This window comes from Calcarisporiella thermophila (genome assembly GCF_041956535.1).
Source record: "Calcarisporiella thermophila strain CBS 279.70 unplaced genomic scaffold VTP21scaffold_33, whole genome shotgun sequence".
NCBI classification, from domain to species: Eukaryota; Fungi; Calcarisporiellomycota; class Calcarisporiellomycetes; order Calcarisporiellales; family Calcarisporiellaceae; genus Calcarisporiella; species Calcarisporiella thermophila.
Genome location: NW_027192223.1, coordinates 166,560 through 181,373, shown reverse-complemented (window position 1 = coordinate 181,373; position 14,814 = coordinate 166,560). Strand labels below are relative to the sequence as shown.

General features: G+C 45.4%; 4 protein-coding genes across 4 annotated transcripts; 3 read left to right on the top strand and 1 right to left on the bottom strand.

Moving 5' to 3' along the window:
* Window positions 1-436: 436 nt before the first annotated feature.
* VTP21DRAFT_7846 (uncharacterized protein) lies at window positions 437-3,092 on the bottom strand (the record flags this gene model as incomplete). Its single annotated transcript, XM_069398632.1, has 4 exons — window positions 437-2,072; window positions 2,130-2,386; window positions 2,461-2,759; window positions 2,831-3,092. 4 exons carry the CDS (start codon window positions 3,090-3,092, stop codon window positions 437-439), a joined length of 2,454 nt encoding a protein of 817 aa, XP_069246204.1.
* A 318-nt stretch (window positions 3,093-3,410) lies between these two features.
* On the top strand, window positions 3,411-7,759 carry VTP21DRAFT_7845 (uncharacterized protein; the record flags this gene model as incomplete). The annotated part of the gene is made up of 11 exons (XM_069398631.1): window positions 3,411-3,692; window positions 3,774-3,863; window positions 3,925-4,113; window positions 4,186-4,302; window positions 4,372-4,651; window positions 4,711-4,895; window positions 4,954-5,165; window positions 5,225-5,904; window positions 5,973-6,139; window positions 6,208-6,529; window positions 6,600-7,759. 11 exons carry the CDS (start codon window positions 3,411-3,413, stop codon window positions 7,757-7,759), a joined length of 3,684 nt encoding a protein of 1,227 aa, XP_069246203.1.
* A 332-nt stretch (window positions 7,760-8,091) lies between these two features.
* On the top strand, window positions 8,092-10,666 carry VTP21DRAFT_7844 (uncharacterized protein; the record flags this gene model as incomplete). The annotated part of the gene is made up of 7 exons (XM_069398630.1): window positions 8,092-8,235; window positions 8,309-8,343; window positions 8,436-8,523; window positions 8,605-8,981; window positions 9,061-9,161; window positions 9,228-9,315; window positions 9,394-10,666. 7 exons carry the CDS (start codon window positions 8,092-8,094, stop codon window positions 10,664-10,666), a joined length of 2,106 nt encoding a protein of 701 aa, XP_069246202.1.
* A 1,002-nt stretch (window positions 10,667-11,668) lies between these two features.
* VTP21DRAFT_7843 (uncharacterized protein) lies at window positions 11,669-14,809 on the top strand (the record flags this gene model as incomplete). The annotated part of the gene is made up of 3 exons (XM_069398629.1): window positions 11,669-11,720; window positions 11,790-13,556; window positions 13,623-14,809. The coding sequence occupies 3 exons, from the start codon at window positions 11,669-11,671 to the stop codon at window positions 14,807-14,809; spliced, it is 3,006 nt and encodes a 1,001-aa protein (XP_069246201.1).
* Between the last annotated feature and the right edge of the window lie 5 nt (window positions 14,810-14,814).

The following is a 14,814-nucleotide window of genomic DNA, read 5'->3' as shown; positions in this document are numbered from 1 at the left end:
AAAAAAGTGAAAATTAAATTGTCTATTTTGAACGCGTATATATGAAATCGTGACGAAACACTATTTAATCGTATATATGGATTTGGCAACCTATTTTTCGATTTCACCTCTAAATCATTTCGAACACCTGAAATTTTAAGCGTGCATATATGAGGCAGATAAATCGGGATGATGCCGGGGAATTGGTGAGATATTATGGTGTTATCCTCCAATGGATTAATGAATATTCAACATTGCAAGATTTCTATTGCAAATAAATTTTCTTTTAAATTGATATGTAGTATTACTCAAGCTTTAATTATCAAGTGACATTCCATCAAATACTATGTTCAAAGGGAAACATCTTTATAAACCAAAAAAAAACAAACAAAAAAAATCGTATGGATTGAAACCCATTAAGATACTTCGTGCTAGAAAGTTTCAATAGAATAATCCTCTATTTCTTTTTCTTTCTAGGATCTTCGAAACCAGCCCTGGGTTTTCCATTCGCTGTATCTTTACCACCATCCTCTTTAAGTGTCACTGTCCGATTTAATACAAGTTTCTTGACAGATTCGCTCACAGGCTTTCCATTCTTAATGTTGTCCAACCCCAAGTCGGTGTCCTTGTCTAGACAGAAATATCCATTGCGTACCATCTGGAACGCAAAGGTCTCAGGGTTGATACCGCCCGTGCGATCCAACCACCGTCTGAGCAGATCCCACAAGCCTACCTCAGCAATGGCACCGCGGATCACGTGAAGCGAGTTAGGATTGATGTCCGAGAGCCAACCTCTAGGAACTGCTGATTTGTCCTGAGGATTTGGATGCATGAAGAATATTTCATACAGGCGCACTTCGTCAAGTGCAACTGGAGATCCATGAGTGGGCGAATCCGCAACCCATTGGATGTAAGTCTTTGGCTTCTTAGTTGCTTCCATTTCATAGCGGCATACCAATTCTACTATTTTGCCTGCATCATCCTTGATGACACGAGTGCAGGTGATAGGGTGTGGGACATGGAGCAATCCTACCGTTTTCCCGGGTGCAAGACGGTAGTAGTCGGCCGAGTCTTCTTCTCTAAAATCAGAGGCATCGATAAATAGTTTGCGTGTGAAGGGAACCTTGTGCTCGCCCATCGATGGATCCCGCGGCTTGTTCGGCACCGTCAGTTCCTCAAGATGATCCTCGGGCAGGTTCTCAAGGGTAATACGTATTGGCTCTAGTACTGCCATCAAACGCGGAGCATTCTTGTCCAAATAATTGCGGGTGTGCCAATCCAATCTAGCAACATCTATAGTGGTATTGCTTGTAGTGACACCAAGCTCTAGCACGAACTGATTAATTGCTTCCGGAGGAACTCCACGACGTCGTAATGCCTCAAGTGTGAAGAGACGTGGATCATCCCACCCGTCTACGTAGCCTTCATTGACCAATTTCAAAACTTTTCTCTTGCTTAGCACCGTATTTGTAACATTTAAGCGTCCAAACTCCCACTGAACTGGTTTGTAGACTTCAAGTGCATCACACAACCAGTAGTATGATTCACGGCTCTGACGGAATTCAAGGGTACACAGAGAATGCGTAATATTCTCAAAAGAGTCGCACAAGCAGTGAGTGTAGTCGTAGGTTGGATAAATGCACCAGTCCGAACCAGTGCGATGATGAGGAGCAAATTTGACACGATATGCAATTAGATCCCACATCTGAGGGTTGCCATCTTCAAGGTTCATCTTCATTCGGAGAACAGCCTCTCCTTCCTTATATCGACCCTCCTTCATCTTCTCAAATTCAGCAAGGGACTCCGAGATTGGACGAGTGCGGTGTACACAAGCACGACGTGGGCCACGCTCTTCGCCTCCGCGATTTGCATGAATTTCTTCTGGTGTACAGTGGCAAATGTAGGCTTTGTCCCGTCTGATTAAATCAACGGCCAGCTCGTACAATTTCTGGAAGTAGTCACTCGAATAGGTAATTTTAAAAGGTTCAAATCCTAGCCATCTAACAGTTTCCAGAATAGAAGTGAAGTAGCGCTCTTCTTCTGCCTCTGGATTTGTGTCATCATAACGTAGATAGCAAAGACCATTATGAGCTCTAAGAGAAATAGGAATTAGATTGAGTTCATAGAGAATTGTAGGAAATTTGAATTACCTGGCATATCCGAAATTGATATTGATTGACTTAGCGTGGCCAATATGAAGAAAACCATTGGGTTCAGGTGGGAATCGGGTCATAACCTTACCACCGGTTGCTTTTAGATGCTCTTCCATTAGTGATGCTTTGATCTGTTTGTTCTCTCCTGGCTTATGCATACGGGCAAGCTCGCCCTCGAAGAAAAGGTTTGCCAGATTAGGCTCCTCTTCATTAACTGGGGCCGCTTCTTTCTTTGGTTTTGCTTCGGTCTTTTTCTAAAGTGATAACGGTAGAGAATTCATGATTGTGTTAATTGCATTGAATTAATTTCGGAAAATATTTCATTTACCTTTTGGGGAGCATCACGTTCGTCTTTTGGACCAACTATAACCAAAAATTGCTTTTCCCACTCCTCACGGACATCGGCCTGTGGTGCCCACTTTAATCCAGGGACTGAACGCAATTTACCTAATAGTGGCATCTGAACTCGATAGCGGTCACGAACAATGGTTTCGCGGTTTGCTTCTACAAAGGCAGCTATCTCGCGTTTGATATCTTCAGGCGATACTACAACTCCGACACCACATGCCTCATCGAAACTTCCATCTTCGATTGTAGGACCGGATTGGGCAGCAAATTTAATAGCGGCTTTAGTAGAGATAGGATGTGATTAGCATAGATAATAAATTGGTGTTGCGAATGGCAAGAAAAACGATTACCAGATACTTGATCAGCAGTCTGCAAGCGGTCATCTCGGATCGCACGTGCGATATATGCAAGGTGTGGAAGTGCTTCCTTGGTAATTGTGGAAGCAAGTGTATATAATAGCACCCCTTTTGGTTTATCACATCCGGTTTCAGTAAATCCTGCCTCTGCAATTGCATCTCTTAGATTCGGAGCAAGCTTCTTGTTTTTAGCAGTCTCCTTCGCTTTCTGCTCAGAGAGACCTACTTTTTGGAAAAGCTCAACAAGATCGTCCATTTGGTTGTATGAAAGATCAATTGTATAAGTTTTACGACTTGTTCGCGTTTCCGCTATTAAATAACAAAAATGCAAACAAAATCCGTCAAAATAAATCATCCAAATATTGTTCTGAAACTTGAATTCAGGGAAAGGTGAGTGACTGCCTACTGTGACTCTTTGTTTACTTCTAATACCTAAAAATTTTTCAAGAAGCACAGTTAGTTTTTCCACATATCTCACCATTCATCTAACGGTAGACGTATCAAAACTCGGGGAATCTGATTCCCATAGTAAATTTTAATCAATTAGTGGGTATCATTCACGTATCATTCAACCATGTCTACGACCCTCTCCCTCTTCTGGGACTTGGCGTCGGTCAATAAAGAAGTACGAGAAAAGGCTGCCCAATCCCTCATCCGTTCCTTAACCACATTTCAGAAGGCGCATCTTGCAGAGCTTGGGGCTCGATATAATGAACTGCTTAAAGAGACATTATCGGAAAAAAAGCTGGATGAGTTATGTGCTACCGATGTGTCCTATGCCGTAAAACGTCTTATCCGCGGGCTGCCGAGCTCGCGTTTGGGTGCTCGTCAAGGTTTTTCGCTAGCCCTGACAGAGGTGAACCTTCATTTCGCTTAATGTTTTAAATGCTCTATTAATTCTAGGATAATTTCAAACTAACCTAACTGTTCCACATAGTTGTTGCTACAACTGGATTTCATGACAGCTAAACTCGTATTGGATATGCTGTATAAGTACACCGCAATCTCTGGCGGAATGAAGGGAGATGTAATAAGCAATTCACCACATTCTCTTTGCAAACATTTGTATAATAGGCTTACTATTATAGGAAGAACGTGATATGCTTTTCGGGCGAATATTCGGATTCATGAGTATAGTAGAAGCAGGTTTACTAGAAAGACCTAGCACAAGTCTAGAGGATGCAAAATGCTTGGTGGAAGGTCTATTAGAGTGCGCCGAATCCAAGTCTTATCTTTCTGAAACCTGCTATCATGTGATCGCCTCTGCAATCCCTCATGTAAGCGATTAATATTTTTGTGATGGCTAACTTATCACATATATGTTAATTTTTTTCTCTTCCTATAACCAGTTCAAAAAATCTTCCTATGGTGAAGAAATTACACAATTTATGACTGAGAGGGTTCTTAAGGGGGTACAGACTCCTGATCAACTCTATGTTGCTATGGCTCTAAAAGAAAATTACAAGGTAGCTTGTCTAACGAGATTCGAAATATGATGTAAAAATCCATAACAGCGATTTTAATGACGAATTTAGGATATTGACTGGAATTCATGCCTTCAAAACTGGAAACACGGAGATATCCTTCATCCTTCCAATTTGAACTCTCTTGCTCGGGTACTTAAAGCTTCCCCAACTGAAAATGTACCAGTAGCGTCGACTTGGAAGCCACAAATTCACTCGGCTTGGCATCGAGTGATTTCTGTAATATTGGAGGCTAACCAGCCCAAAAATGACGAGCAAAAAAAGAAAAACAAGTTGGAGGTTAAGGAGCCACGAGTCTCTCTACAGGACTTTTGGAGAGCTGCCGTTGATGGTAAGCTATTAACATAATTTTTTAGTACTTTATCTCATTGCTTTATTTATATCTGACAGATGTTCTCTTTGATACGAATGCGTCCCATGAACGTAAATACTGGGGATTCCAACTATTCGAGTATTTGCTTCCACGACTTCCACACGACCAAATGCCTCTGCTCTTTACCCCAAATTTTATGCGCTGCTTTATCAATAATTTGTCTTCAGATGATCGCTTCTTGAATAAGGCTGCCCGGCATACGGTAAATTATGATTCCTAATGTTACGATTATTCTTATATGTTAATATGTCTCTATCTAGATGAATATCATCCATAAAGTCGCAGAAGAGAACAAACAGGTCGGATTTATACTTGTGACACAACTTCTCGGTAAACACGGCAATCAAAACTTTGATCGCATCACCAAAACAAAGACAGTGGAGACTATCGTAGCGAGCATGGATGTGGAGGGTGTAATGAGCTATTTGAAATATTTAATGAACGTGTTCACACAACAAGTCTCGGACGATAGGTACGATGTCAGTTGTCGATGGATAAAACTACTAAACACTAAAAATATATTTTATATAGCGAGGAAAGTAATGAAAGTCGCCAGCGCAAGATTGAACTTCACCGACAATGGGCTATCGATCAAATGTTTGCTCTGGTGAGAAACCCACGTGTTCCAAAGGACGAAACCTGGATTTCCACTATTCTAGAGTTTGTTACTGTTCACGCATTCTTCCAAATATCATCCGCCCCCGCCACGAAGCAGTTTACAAAGCCTAATCCAGAGTTAACAGCTGCGACTCGACATGTGTGCCGCGAGAGATTTTATGGATTATTGGGCGAGTTATCGACAATGCCCCCCTTGTCTAAACAACGCGCAGGCCCATTGAGCCGAATGTTGAACGGTACAATGAATGACGGGGAATTCTGGGCATACGCTGCTCTCCGGAAGATCGAATCTCTCAGCGGGATGAAAGGGCTTGAATGTACAGTGGAACTATCCGATGACGCAACAGAGACACGCCAGAATGCCATTTTTATGCTTGAAAAGATTCGCAAAAGAGCCCAGGATGAGGAGGTTACTGATTCAAAGCACCGCGGATTCGAACTTTTATTAGTTCATGTCCTACTTCAAGTATGGACGGCGGAGGATGAGGCAACAGGAGTTCTGTTAGAATTAGAGAAATGTTATCCGAAGGTATTCCCAGAGAAAACATCAAAAAAGACGAAGGCAAAAACACCCAAAAAGAAAGCAAAAAATGGTATAAAAAGTTCGTTGAGTGAAGAAATAGGCGGTAGAAGCTAATGTGATTAATCCTATTAATTATAGCCAAGGATGAGGAAATGGAAGAGGAGCCAGAGCCTATCGAAGTCTTGGTTGACATTTTGCTCAGCTTTTTGTCGAAGCCATCTGTTCTCCTGCGTAACTTAGCAGAGCAAGTTTTCACTGTGTTCTGTGAGCAAATCACGAAAACAGCTCTGGATCTTTTAGTTTCGGTAGGTGATTTTTTCTATTTGTAGCTGTATAGTATATTTTAACCCATCTTTATCTTGATCCTTTTTAGGTGGTGGAAATTAAGAATAAGAACGAGGAGGATGAACTCTTTGAATCTGAGAATTTAAGCGAAATGATGGAACTCGATGAGGATGAAGAGCAGGAGGAGAGTGAAAGCGAAAGCGAAGATGAGGAAGAAGATGAAGAAGTTGATGAGGAGCTCCGTCGAAAGGTTGCTGAAGCGCTCGAAATTGAAGCGGAAGCTGCCAGCGCGAAAGAAAAAGAGGACAATGAGGAGGAAGAGCTACTCAACGATGATCAAATGCTGGCTTTCGATGAGAAATTGGCAGAGATATTTAAACAGAAGAAATTGGAAAAGTCGCAGAAACGAGGTGAGCCTTAATATTTTGTTTTACCTCTGATTTTTTTTTCCCCATTAATCCTAAATCTTGCCCCGTGTAGATGCTGTCCAATCCATGGTCCATTTCAAGAATAAGGTCTTAGATCTGCTCGATATTTTCGTCAAAAAACAATCCGCCAATCCCCTCGTCTTTGACTTGATTCTCCCCTTGTTTGCCGTGGCGCGATCCACAGCCGGCGAACAGCAACAGGCCGCCAACAAAGCCAATGCTATACTAAACAAGCTTGCAAAAGCCAAAGAATACCCTCGTCAATATGATGAGGCATCTTTGTTTGATTTGTTGCAACAGCTTCATCAAATCGCACGGCGAGGCGCTAACTCCGCGGTTGTCTCCCAATGTAGTCAATTGAGCTTGTGGGTAGTCAAAGTCTTACTCTTTGGTCATGATTCAGACGACCAGGTGGAGGGGTTGTCGCGTTCTGAGGCCAAGAGGATTCAAGAAGCTCGCACGCGAGTAATCGATATTTATAAGGAGTCGCTGACGGACTTCATGACGAAGCACCAGAGTCGATTACAGCCTGCATTCTTCCTTGATTTTGTTTCAAGATATCCGCAAACAGCCACCCCCTTACTTGACTTACTGTTCACCTATGCTAAGCCGAATGGAGCAGTGAAAGCTTACCGTCAAGTCCAAGCGTTCCACATTTCACGATCACTGCTCGAGCACCTTGTTACACGCCAACAGCAACAGCAGGGTGGCGGGGAAGTTAAGAAAATGAAATCCATGGATAGTATTTTGACCGGCGTTCGAGACGCAATGCTAGAGACTTTAGCGTTCATTGCCTCTCATAACGAGGATGACAAACTCAACACACAGCGCCTTAAGGATATCCTCAAGTTCGCGGGTACTGCAACGCGGTTCACACGCAAGGTTCTGGTGTCCACGGACAAAATCAAGAGCACCTGGGAAGTTGAGCGCCTTGTGGGCATTTTAGAGCTCATTGTGAAGGATGCAAGGTTTAGCGCATCACCAGCTATTAGGTCGTTGTGCCAGCAGATGTTGGATGGATTGGGCATAGGAGTGCGGTTAAGTGCTCCTGTTTCAAAATCGCAAGAGGAGGAGAAAAAGGAAGGAAAGAGCAAAAAGGAGAACGGCAGCGTTGCTGGTGAGAATGGGAAGGAGAAGAAAAGAAAGCGTTCCGATAAGAATACTTCTGAGGAAAAGAATTCTAAAAAGTCCAAGAAGAAAACAAAGGCCTAAATTTTTTATTGTCTTCCTTTTATCTATATCTATTTTAAAATAAACTGATGGTTATACTATTTTTATTTTATCCCATTTTCTGTTGATAATTCGGCGGAAAATATTCAGACACTTATAGAGCAATACGGGTTGTTGCGAGGCTGTTTACCAGCCTCGATAGGGTTGCATGCCAAAATCGAGACAGGTTAATGATCTATCTTGGAACTTCCAGAAGGCGCAGCTCTGTCCATTTGAGATTAAATTATCTATGATGAAAATATCCAGACTTTCCTTTCAGCTTTACTCTTCCTCCCTCCGTCTACATCGAAATTGCATCCTGCAAATCGTCATACATGGATCTGCCCCTTGATACCGCAGGTGGTGCGGGCTCTAAGCTTGGGTCTGTTGCGGTCGGATTTGCGGGTCTCTTCGCCACCATTGCTAGCTTGATTTCCCTCCATACCATTTGGATGCATCTAAAGAATTATCGGAAGCCTGTAGGCAATTCTTTTAATGACTAAAAGAAATCCATTTTGCTAATCTACATATCATTGGATTATTCAAATGTAGATGTTGCAACGCTTCACCGTAAGAATTCTATGGATGTAGGCATCTTTTTCATAAAAAGCTTTTATTTTGACTAAAACAATCCTTCTCCAATCGCCCATTCTATTATCTCTAATTTCGCTAATTTTAGGGTTCCAATATATGCATTATCATCATGGATAAGTTTAGTGTCCACAAACGCGTCATTTTATATGGATGCTATAAGAGATATGTATGAGGTAATGCGATTTTTACTAATTTAATTCACAGAACTTTAGGTAGAATTCTGTGCGTGTCTAACTGAAATTGAATTTAAACAGGCATTTGTAATATATTGCTTCTTCAACCTCCTCGTATACCTGCTAGGTGGAGAACGCGCTCTTCTTATCATGCTTCACTCAAGACCCCCTACGCAGCACCTCTTTCCTGTCAACTGGTGGCGTAAAGAGATATATGTTGGTGACCCGTACAGCTTTCTGTTCGTCAAACGTGGAATCTTGCAATTCATCTATGTAAAACTGATCCTCACGTTAGCGACGATGGTTTTGAAAATATTTGGCCTTTACAATGAAGGCTATATAAGCTGGACCAGTGGATATTTCTGGATAAGTTTCTTCTATAATTTGAGCGTCTGCCTGAGCCTGTACTGTCTGATGGTATTCTTTCTTGCGACAAAAGAGGATCTAGCACCATTTAGGTAATGTATTATATATTGAATAAATAGGGAATTCTGATTTCATTAACTCGTCTATTTTTATAATTTTTATTTGTGTTAGGCCCCTCTCCAAGTTTCTTTGCGTGAAATCTGTCGTTTTCTTTTCTTTCTGGCAGGGGGTTCTTATATCTCTGCTTGTTGCCATTGGCCTTATTCGCAGCAGTATGTATCACTACACTTTTGACTATTGTACGACTATTAACATATACCAATATTTTTTTTGTGCAGCCGGGAAATACACTGCTGATAATATGGCCGTAGCTGTGCAAGATTTCTTAATTTGTCTTGAGATGGTAGCCGCTGCAATTGCCCATTCGTAAGCCTTCGTCGAAAAGCTTTGAGGAACCCAACCCATGTTTGTTCCAAGCTAATGATTTTTTCACGCTCTTTATAGCTATGCATTCTCCTACCAAGATTATATTGACATAGGCATGGAAGCGTCACGTATGCCAGTTTATTTTGCTTTCCGAGATGCTCTCGGCGTCAAAGATATTATACAAGATACCCTCGATACATGGCGAGGATCTCGCTTCAACTACCGCACCTTTGAGCCAGCGGAAGGTTTACCTTCCGAAGGAGTCAGTCGCACTAGTCGCATCAGAGCGGGGTTACGCTACACTGATGGGGGCGCTTCAAAACACTGGATCGAACCAGTAGGGCCACCATCACGATACTATAATCGTCCTGGCAAGCGAGGCGGGTTATCGATAACGTCGCAGTACCGGGCCGATGAGCCCCATTCACCATCGTTTGGATGGGAGGATGAGAGCGTGCGATTCCCAGATGTGGATCCGGAAGACGACATCGAGGAATACTACGCTCTTAGTCGAGAGATGGTATTTGGTGACTACAATTTCCCAGTGGTTCCCTGTTCTCCTCCTCGACACCCATCCCGCCAACCTCTGCTACAAACGCCGACAAGGAGAAGGCTTAATATTCACGGTCCAAAATATTCAACTCTGTGGAAGGGTAAACACTCACCGCTGTGGCTTGGAAAAGCGCTGACCTCAGCTTTACGAGGAGACGAGGAACCTGAAGAAGAAGAGGGGCCACTGATGGCAGAAGAGCATAGGACACAACACCCACCGTTTCGTGAAGGATGCGTGGACCTCGTGACGCGGAATGGACCGAGGGGAGAACTGAAAGTTCTCCATGCTCAGGATAATTTAACAGCCAAGCCTAATTTAACGGAGGCCACCTCGAGCCAATTGCCTCATTTGTTTGCTTCTGATCGCTCTCACAACATGGTGGAGCCTCGCGGGGATGAGGAGGAGGCGGAGAAGCTATCTCCACAGAGCTTTATAGTCCCTCCTCCTCCCCCCAACTCGATCTCCACTACAGCACTGGCTACATCCACAGTAGGTACCGGCGAATTCTGGTCGGGTGCTCCGTCCGCCTCCATTCCCTCCACCTCCATTCCCTCCACCTCCATTCCCCCCCACAGCTGGAAGTTGTCGCATGAGGCCGATTGGCCTTCCAAGTTGCCACCCAATAGCTTCCGCCAGACTTTCTTCTCCGATCGAATCGTGACGTCACACAGTAGCGCCGGTGGATTGGAGGACGAAGCCGGATGGTCGGAAAATAGAGAAAAAGAAAGGGTTCGTGGGCCTATAGGGTATGCAGATGAGATACCGGATACGGATCCTTGGAAAGAGGATCCCTTTTGAAATTCGTTTTTGAATAACACACGCTGATTTACATCTCCCCTATCATCCAGTTTATTGTTATAAGTAACCTACTTATTACTATTATTAATACTATTAAATTATGATTTCATCCTAAGTTTGGTTTGATTTAATTTTTTTTTTATTCATTCCTTCCCCACCTTTTCTAGCCCTATGCTTGCGCATTTGCAGTCGCTAAATTTTTTCTTTCTTTCTTTCTTTTGCACCGATTTTCTCTGCGACTCTTGACATTTTTTGTGATAATTTATGCATCCCACTGTAAAAAATGACGAACTCTCCGAAGCATCCAAAGCTTCAATAAAGGCAATATTTATTGAGCAGTGGCTGGGGACCGAGACACAACGAGGACCTCGCCGTCCTGTCTATGGTTTGCAACAACCTCGCACAGTTCCAAGGGAGGAAATCCACATGGAAAGATTGAGACTAGCGCTCTAATGAGCGCTGGGCGATGGGCTTAGAATATATAAAGATAAAGAGATATTAAATCACAACCGGCACAAATGCTTTGGCGGTGAGAGCTGGAACTATGGAATCCGCAAAAGCGGAGTCGTTTTGTACGGCGATTTTAATGCTCTGTGCCATTCTCGTTGTATACATGTTGGTCCGATTTTCCTTATTTCTGCTGCCACCGTAACCTTTGAAGCACGGGCCACCTGGGAGATGCGCCTAATTTGTGTGACGAGAACACGGTAATTTAATTTTATGCTCGACTTTTAACTGTCACCATGCCTTTCTCTCACTACATTCCTGTTTTCTCCGGCGGCATTTCGTTACCTTCATTTCATTTCCATTCATTCATTCCATCAAATTCTAGTTCATTCCTTTAGGAAGGCATTTGCGTGGTGGAAGAGGTGACTATCCGCATTCACTGATGAATGAATGCCGTTGTGTGCTAACCCGACCTGTAACTAATCTCTTCACCTCTCCTCACCTTCCTGGTATCCTCTCTCCAAGGCATACTATTCCTCAGTAACTCTGTCCAACATGGCTCCTTCCAGTTCCACACCACATAGAAGATCCAATGATGTGAACAACAGTATATATATCCATTCTCCATATCCCTCTACCTTTGTTCTCTGGCTAACTCTACTTTCACACACTTTAGTCATGGTTCGTCGTGACAACCCTTCGGACCAAGGTAATAACCCTGCAAGCGGGGCAACAGGAGAACCCGGGGCCCTTCCGCCTGGGCAGGATGACATCGCCGCCAATAGACGTATTGGGAATGGCCGCAGAGAGGGCGTTCTGGAAAAGTTCCAGGAAAACAATCAATTCCATAGAGGCAACTTTATCAACCCGGCGGAGATGGGAACCAAGATGGCCTCTTCGATCATTCAGGCCATCTTCGACGGCATCAATGGCAAACCGTTTGAGAACAACTCGGCCAACCAAGCCTCAGGACCAAAGCCTGTGCTTCCACAGCCGCTCGAAAATGGGAAGGAGAAGGAAAAAGGTCTGGAGAAGGAATTGGCACCCATTAAAGAGGCTCCAGGTAAACCTCAGAAGGGGAAAGATAACGAAAAAGAGAAGCAGCAGAAAGAGGAAGCGGAGAATAAGCAGCCCACGCCCGTCCCTCTACCTTCCTCTCCTCCCCCGCCCGATCCCAATGCCGACCAGGACAAGAGTAAGGTCAACATCTTGATCAACGGTGCGCCCGTAGATAATGCCCAGAATCCTGCCGATGGCAATAAAGACCGGAAAAAGGAAAAAGAAAGAGAGAAGAAGGAGAAAGAGAAGGAAAAGGAGAGGGAAAAGGAGGAGAAAGAACGGGAGAAAGAGGAGAAAGAAAGGGAGAAAGAGAAGGCCAAGGGTAAGCCTAATGCTGACCTTCCTCAGGCGCCTCAGTCTCCTCTATCTCCACCTCCTCCTAATCCGCCGACTCTTCCCCCAACTCCCACCCGGAGAAGGAGGCCAAAACAGCTGGGAAAGGCTCCTACTCCGTCGAACGAACCCAACAACGTGGTCTTCACTACCTCGACTGTCACCGTGGGTCCTTCCTTGGCTACCGCATCAGCCCAACCAAATGTGACTCCGGAAGATACGAATCCGTCACCAAGTGCGGAGCCTGCTTCGATCCAACCGACCCTCACCCTTTCGGACCTGCTTGCCTCTGCTGACGCTACTTCGAAGCTCACTACAACTGAAAGTGCCACAGAGTCGGCCCCCACTTCAGCTCCATTCCCTTCAACCCAGATTGAGCCGGGGGATGCTTTGGTAACCTCTATGCCGACCGCTTTAGCGACTTCTAGCATTGACCCTTTGTCAGAGGGCGGCACAAACGTACCATCACAGACCTCGACGGCTAATGAGCAAGCCACCCCTACCGAAAGCGCACTCAATACTGCCAGCAACTCAGACCAGAACTCAACCCCTCCACAAAGCACGGCGGGTAACGCTGACTCTCAACTTGCTCAGGCAACTCCCGTTCTAAATAGTGCTTCTGCCCAAGCCCCCAGCGCCAATAACAGCAGCAACACCAATACGGCCACAGCCACCACTACGGCCGCTAACCCTGATCATGGCAAGGATAAACCAACCCCTACTATTGATACTTCGAAGTCGTCCCCCTCCCCGAAGGATCACAACAATAACAAAGACGATGACGCTAATATGCACGTGGATGTGGCAAGCCCAACCACCACCACCTTTTCACCGGATGTTCCTGCAACTGCCTCACCTACTCTTTCGTGTCGCGCCGGTGTTTGTACCCAAGAGGGTCTCGCTGAGACTGATCGCATGATGAAGAGCGTCTCCTCTCCGCTCGAGCAGGTCGGCAAATACGCAGGTATTGCGTTTGCATGTCTCGTTGGCATCGCGCTACTGTCCATGCTGGTGAAGAAGGCACGAGCATACGTACGAAAACGCGATAGTGGTAAGCATTGGGGACCCCCAAACCTACCCTTTGTATGTGAGCTCATCCTTGCGTAAATTTTTATAGGTTCATACGACGATTTCAATACCGATTTTGAGGCGCCTCCTACCAAGCAAACTCTTCAACCGCAGGCTAGGGATGCAGCTCAGTTTACCCAGTTGTACGCGGCCCCACAGACCAATGCCCCGTCATCCTATATAGGCTCATATCACAACAGCTATCAACAGCCCTATATCTCACCGATACCAAATGCGAGCGATGGGAGCACTGCCGCCTATGGTAATATGGCACCTTACCCTACTAGCGGATCCGGCCCCATTGCCTCTGGGAACCATGCCCATGCCCAAGCCGCGTACCATTCCCAGGCAGCATCCTCGGCGCAGCCCAAAACGCCACCTGCTGCAAATCAGTCCTTCCAACAGTCCATCAATGCCCTTCACAACCTCGATCACCAAGCGATGGAGGCTTATCGCGCCCAGCTGAAGCTTGAGCTTACACTCACAAGGAGACGCCGCACCTTCAGTGTCGATTATGGAGCTGGATGTCGCAACTCGTTCTTCGGTGTGTCCGAGAGCAGTGGGGGGGTGGTCGCTGCCCTTCCGGTGAGGGACACGGATTCGGACGGTCGAGAATCGGTTTGTTCCTGGAGACGCTCGAGGCACAACTCTCTGGACCTGGGCCCCAGGCCCGTGGCCGTCCTCGAAGATATTCGCCAACGGAACGCTCAGTCGAACCCATTCTTCCTCCTCGACCCGCTGAGATCGTCATCGGTCAGCCGCCACTCCAGTAGGACGGGTACTCCCACCGAGCAATTCTCTCTGCTTTCGCTGGGCTCCAATCAACGCTCATCGGGCGGCTCAGCAACGTCGCCCTCCTCGAGCTTATTTGGCTCCGCCATCGAGTTCTCCTCCGTATTAGACTCTCAGAGCTCCTACTCTTATCGCACGAGCGGAAGCAGCGGCAATAGCCGCCATGCCCCGGGAGCACTGCCCAACATCGAGATTTCGATCTACCACGACTCACAACCCATCGAAGTGCCACAGCATGACAAATCCCCTTCGGCAGCCCTTCCAAGAGAGCCCCACACGAGCAGTGTTGATTTGCTGCCGCTTCCAGAGCTCCCCTCGACGCCCATCGACCTCGAGTATCGTAGCTCTCTCCTCTGCGAGCCACCGTCCCCCAGCTCGATTAATATAATCTATCTGGACGAAGGAGAAGAAATGGATGGGAGGATGCCGTCCTTTGAGCTCTAACTAAT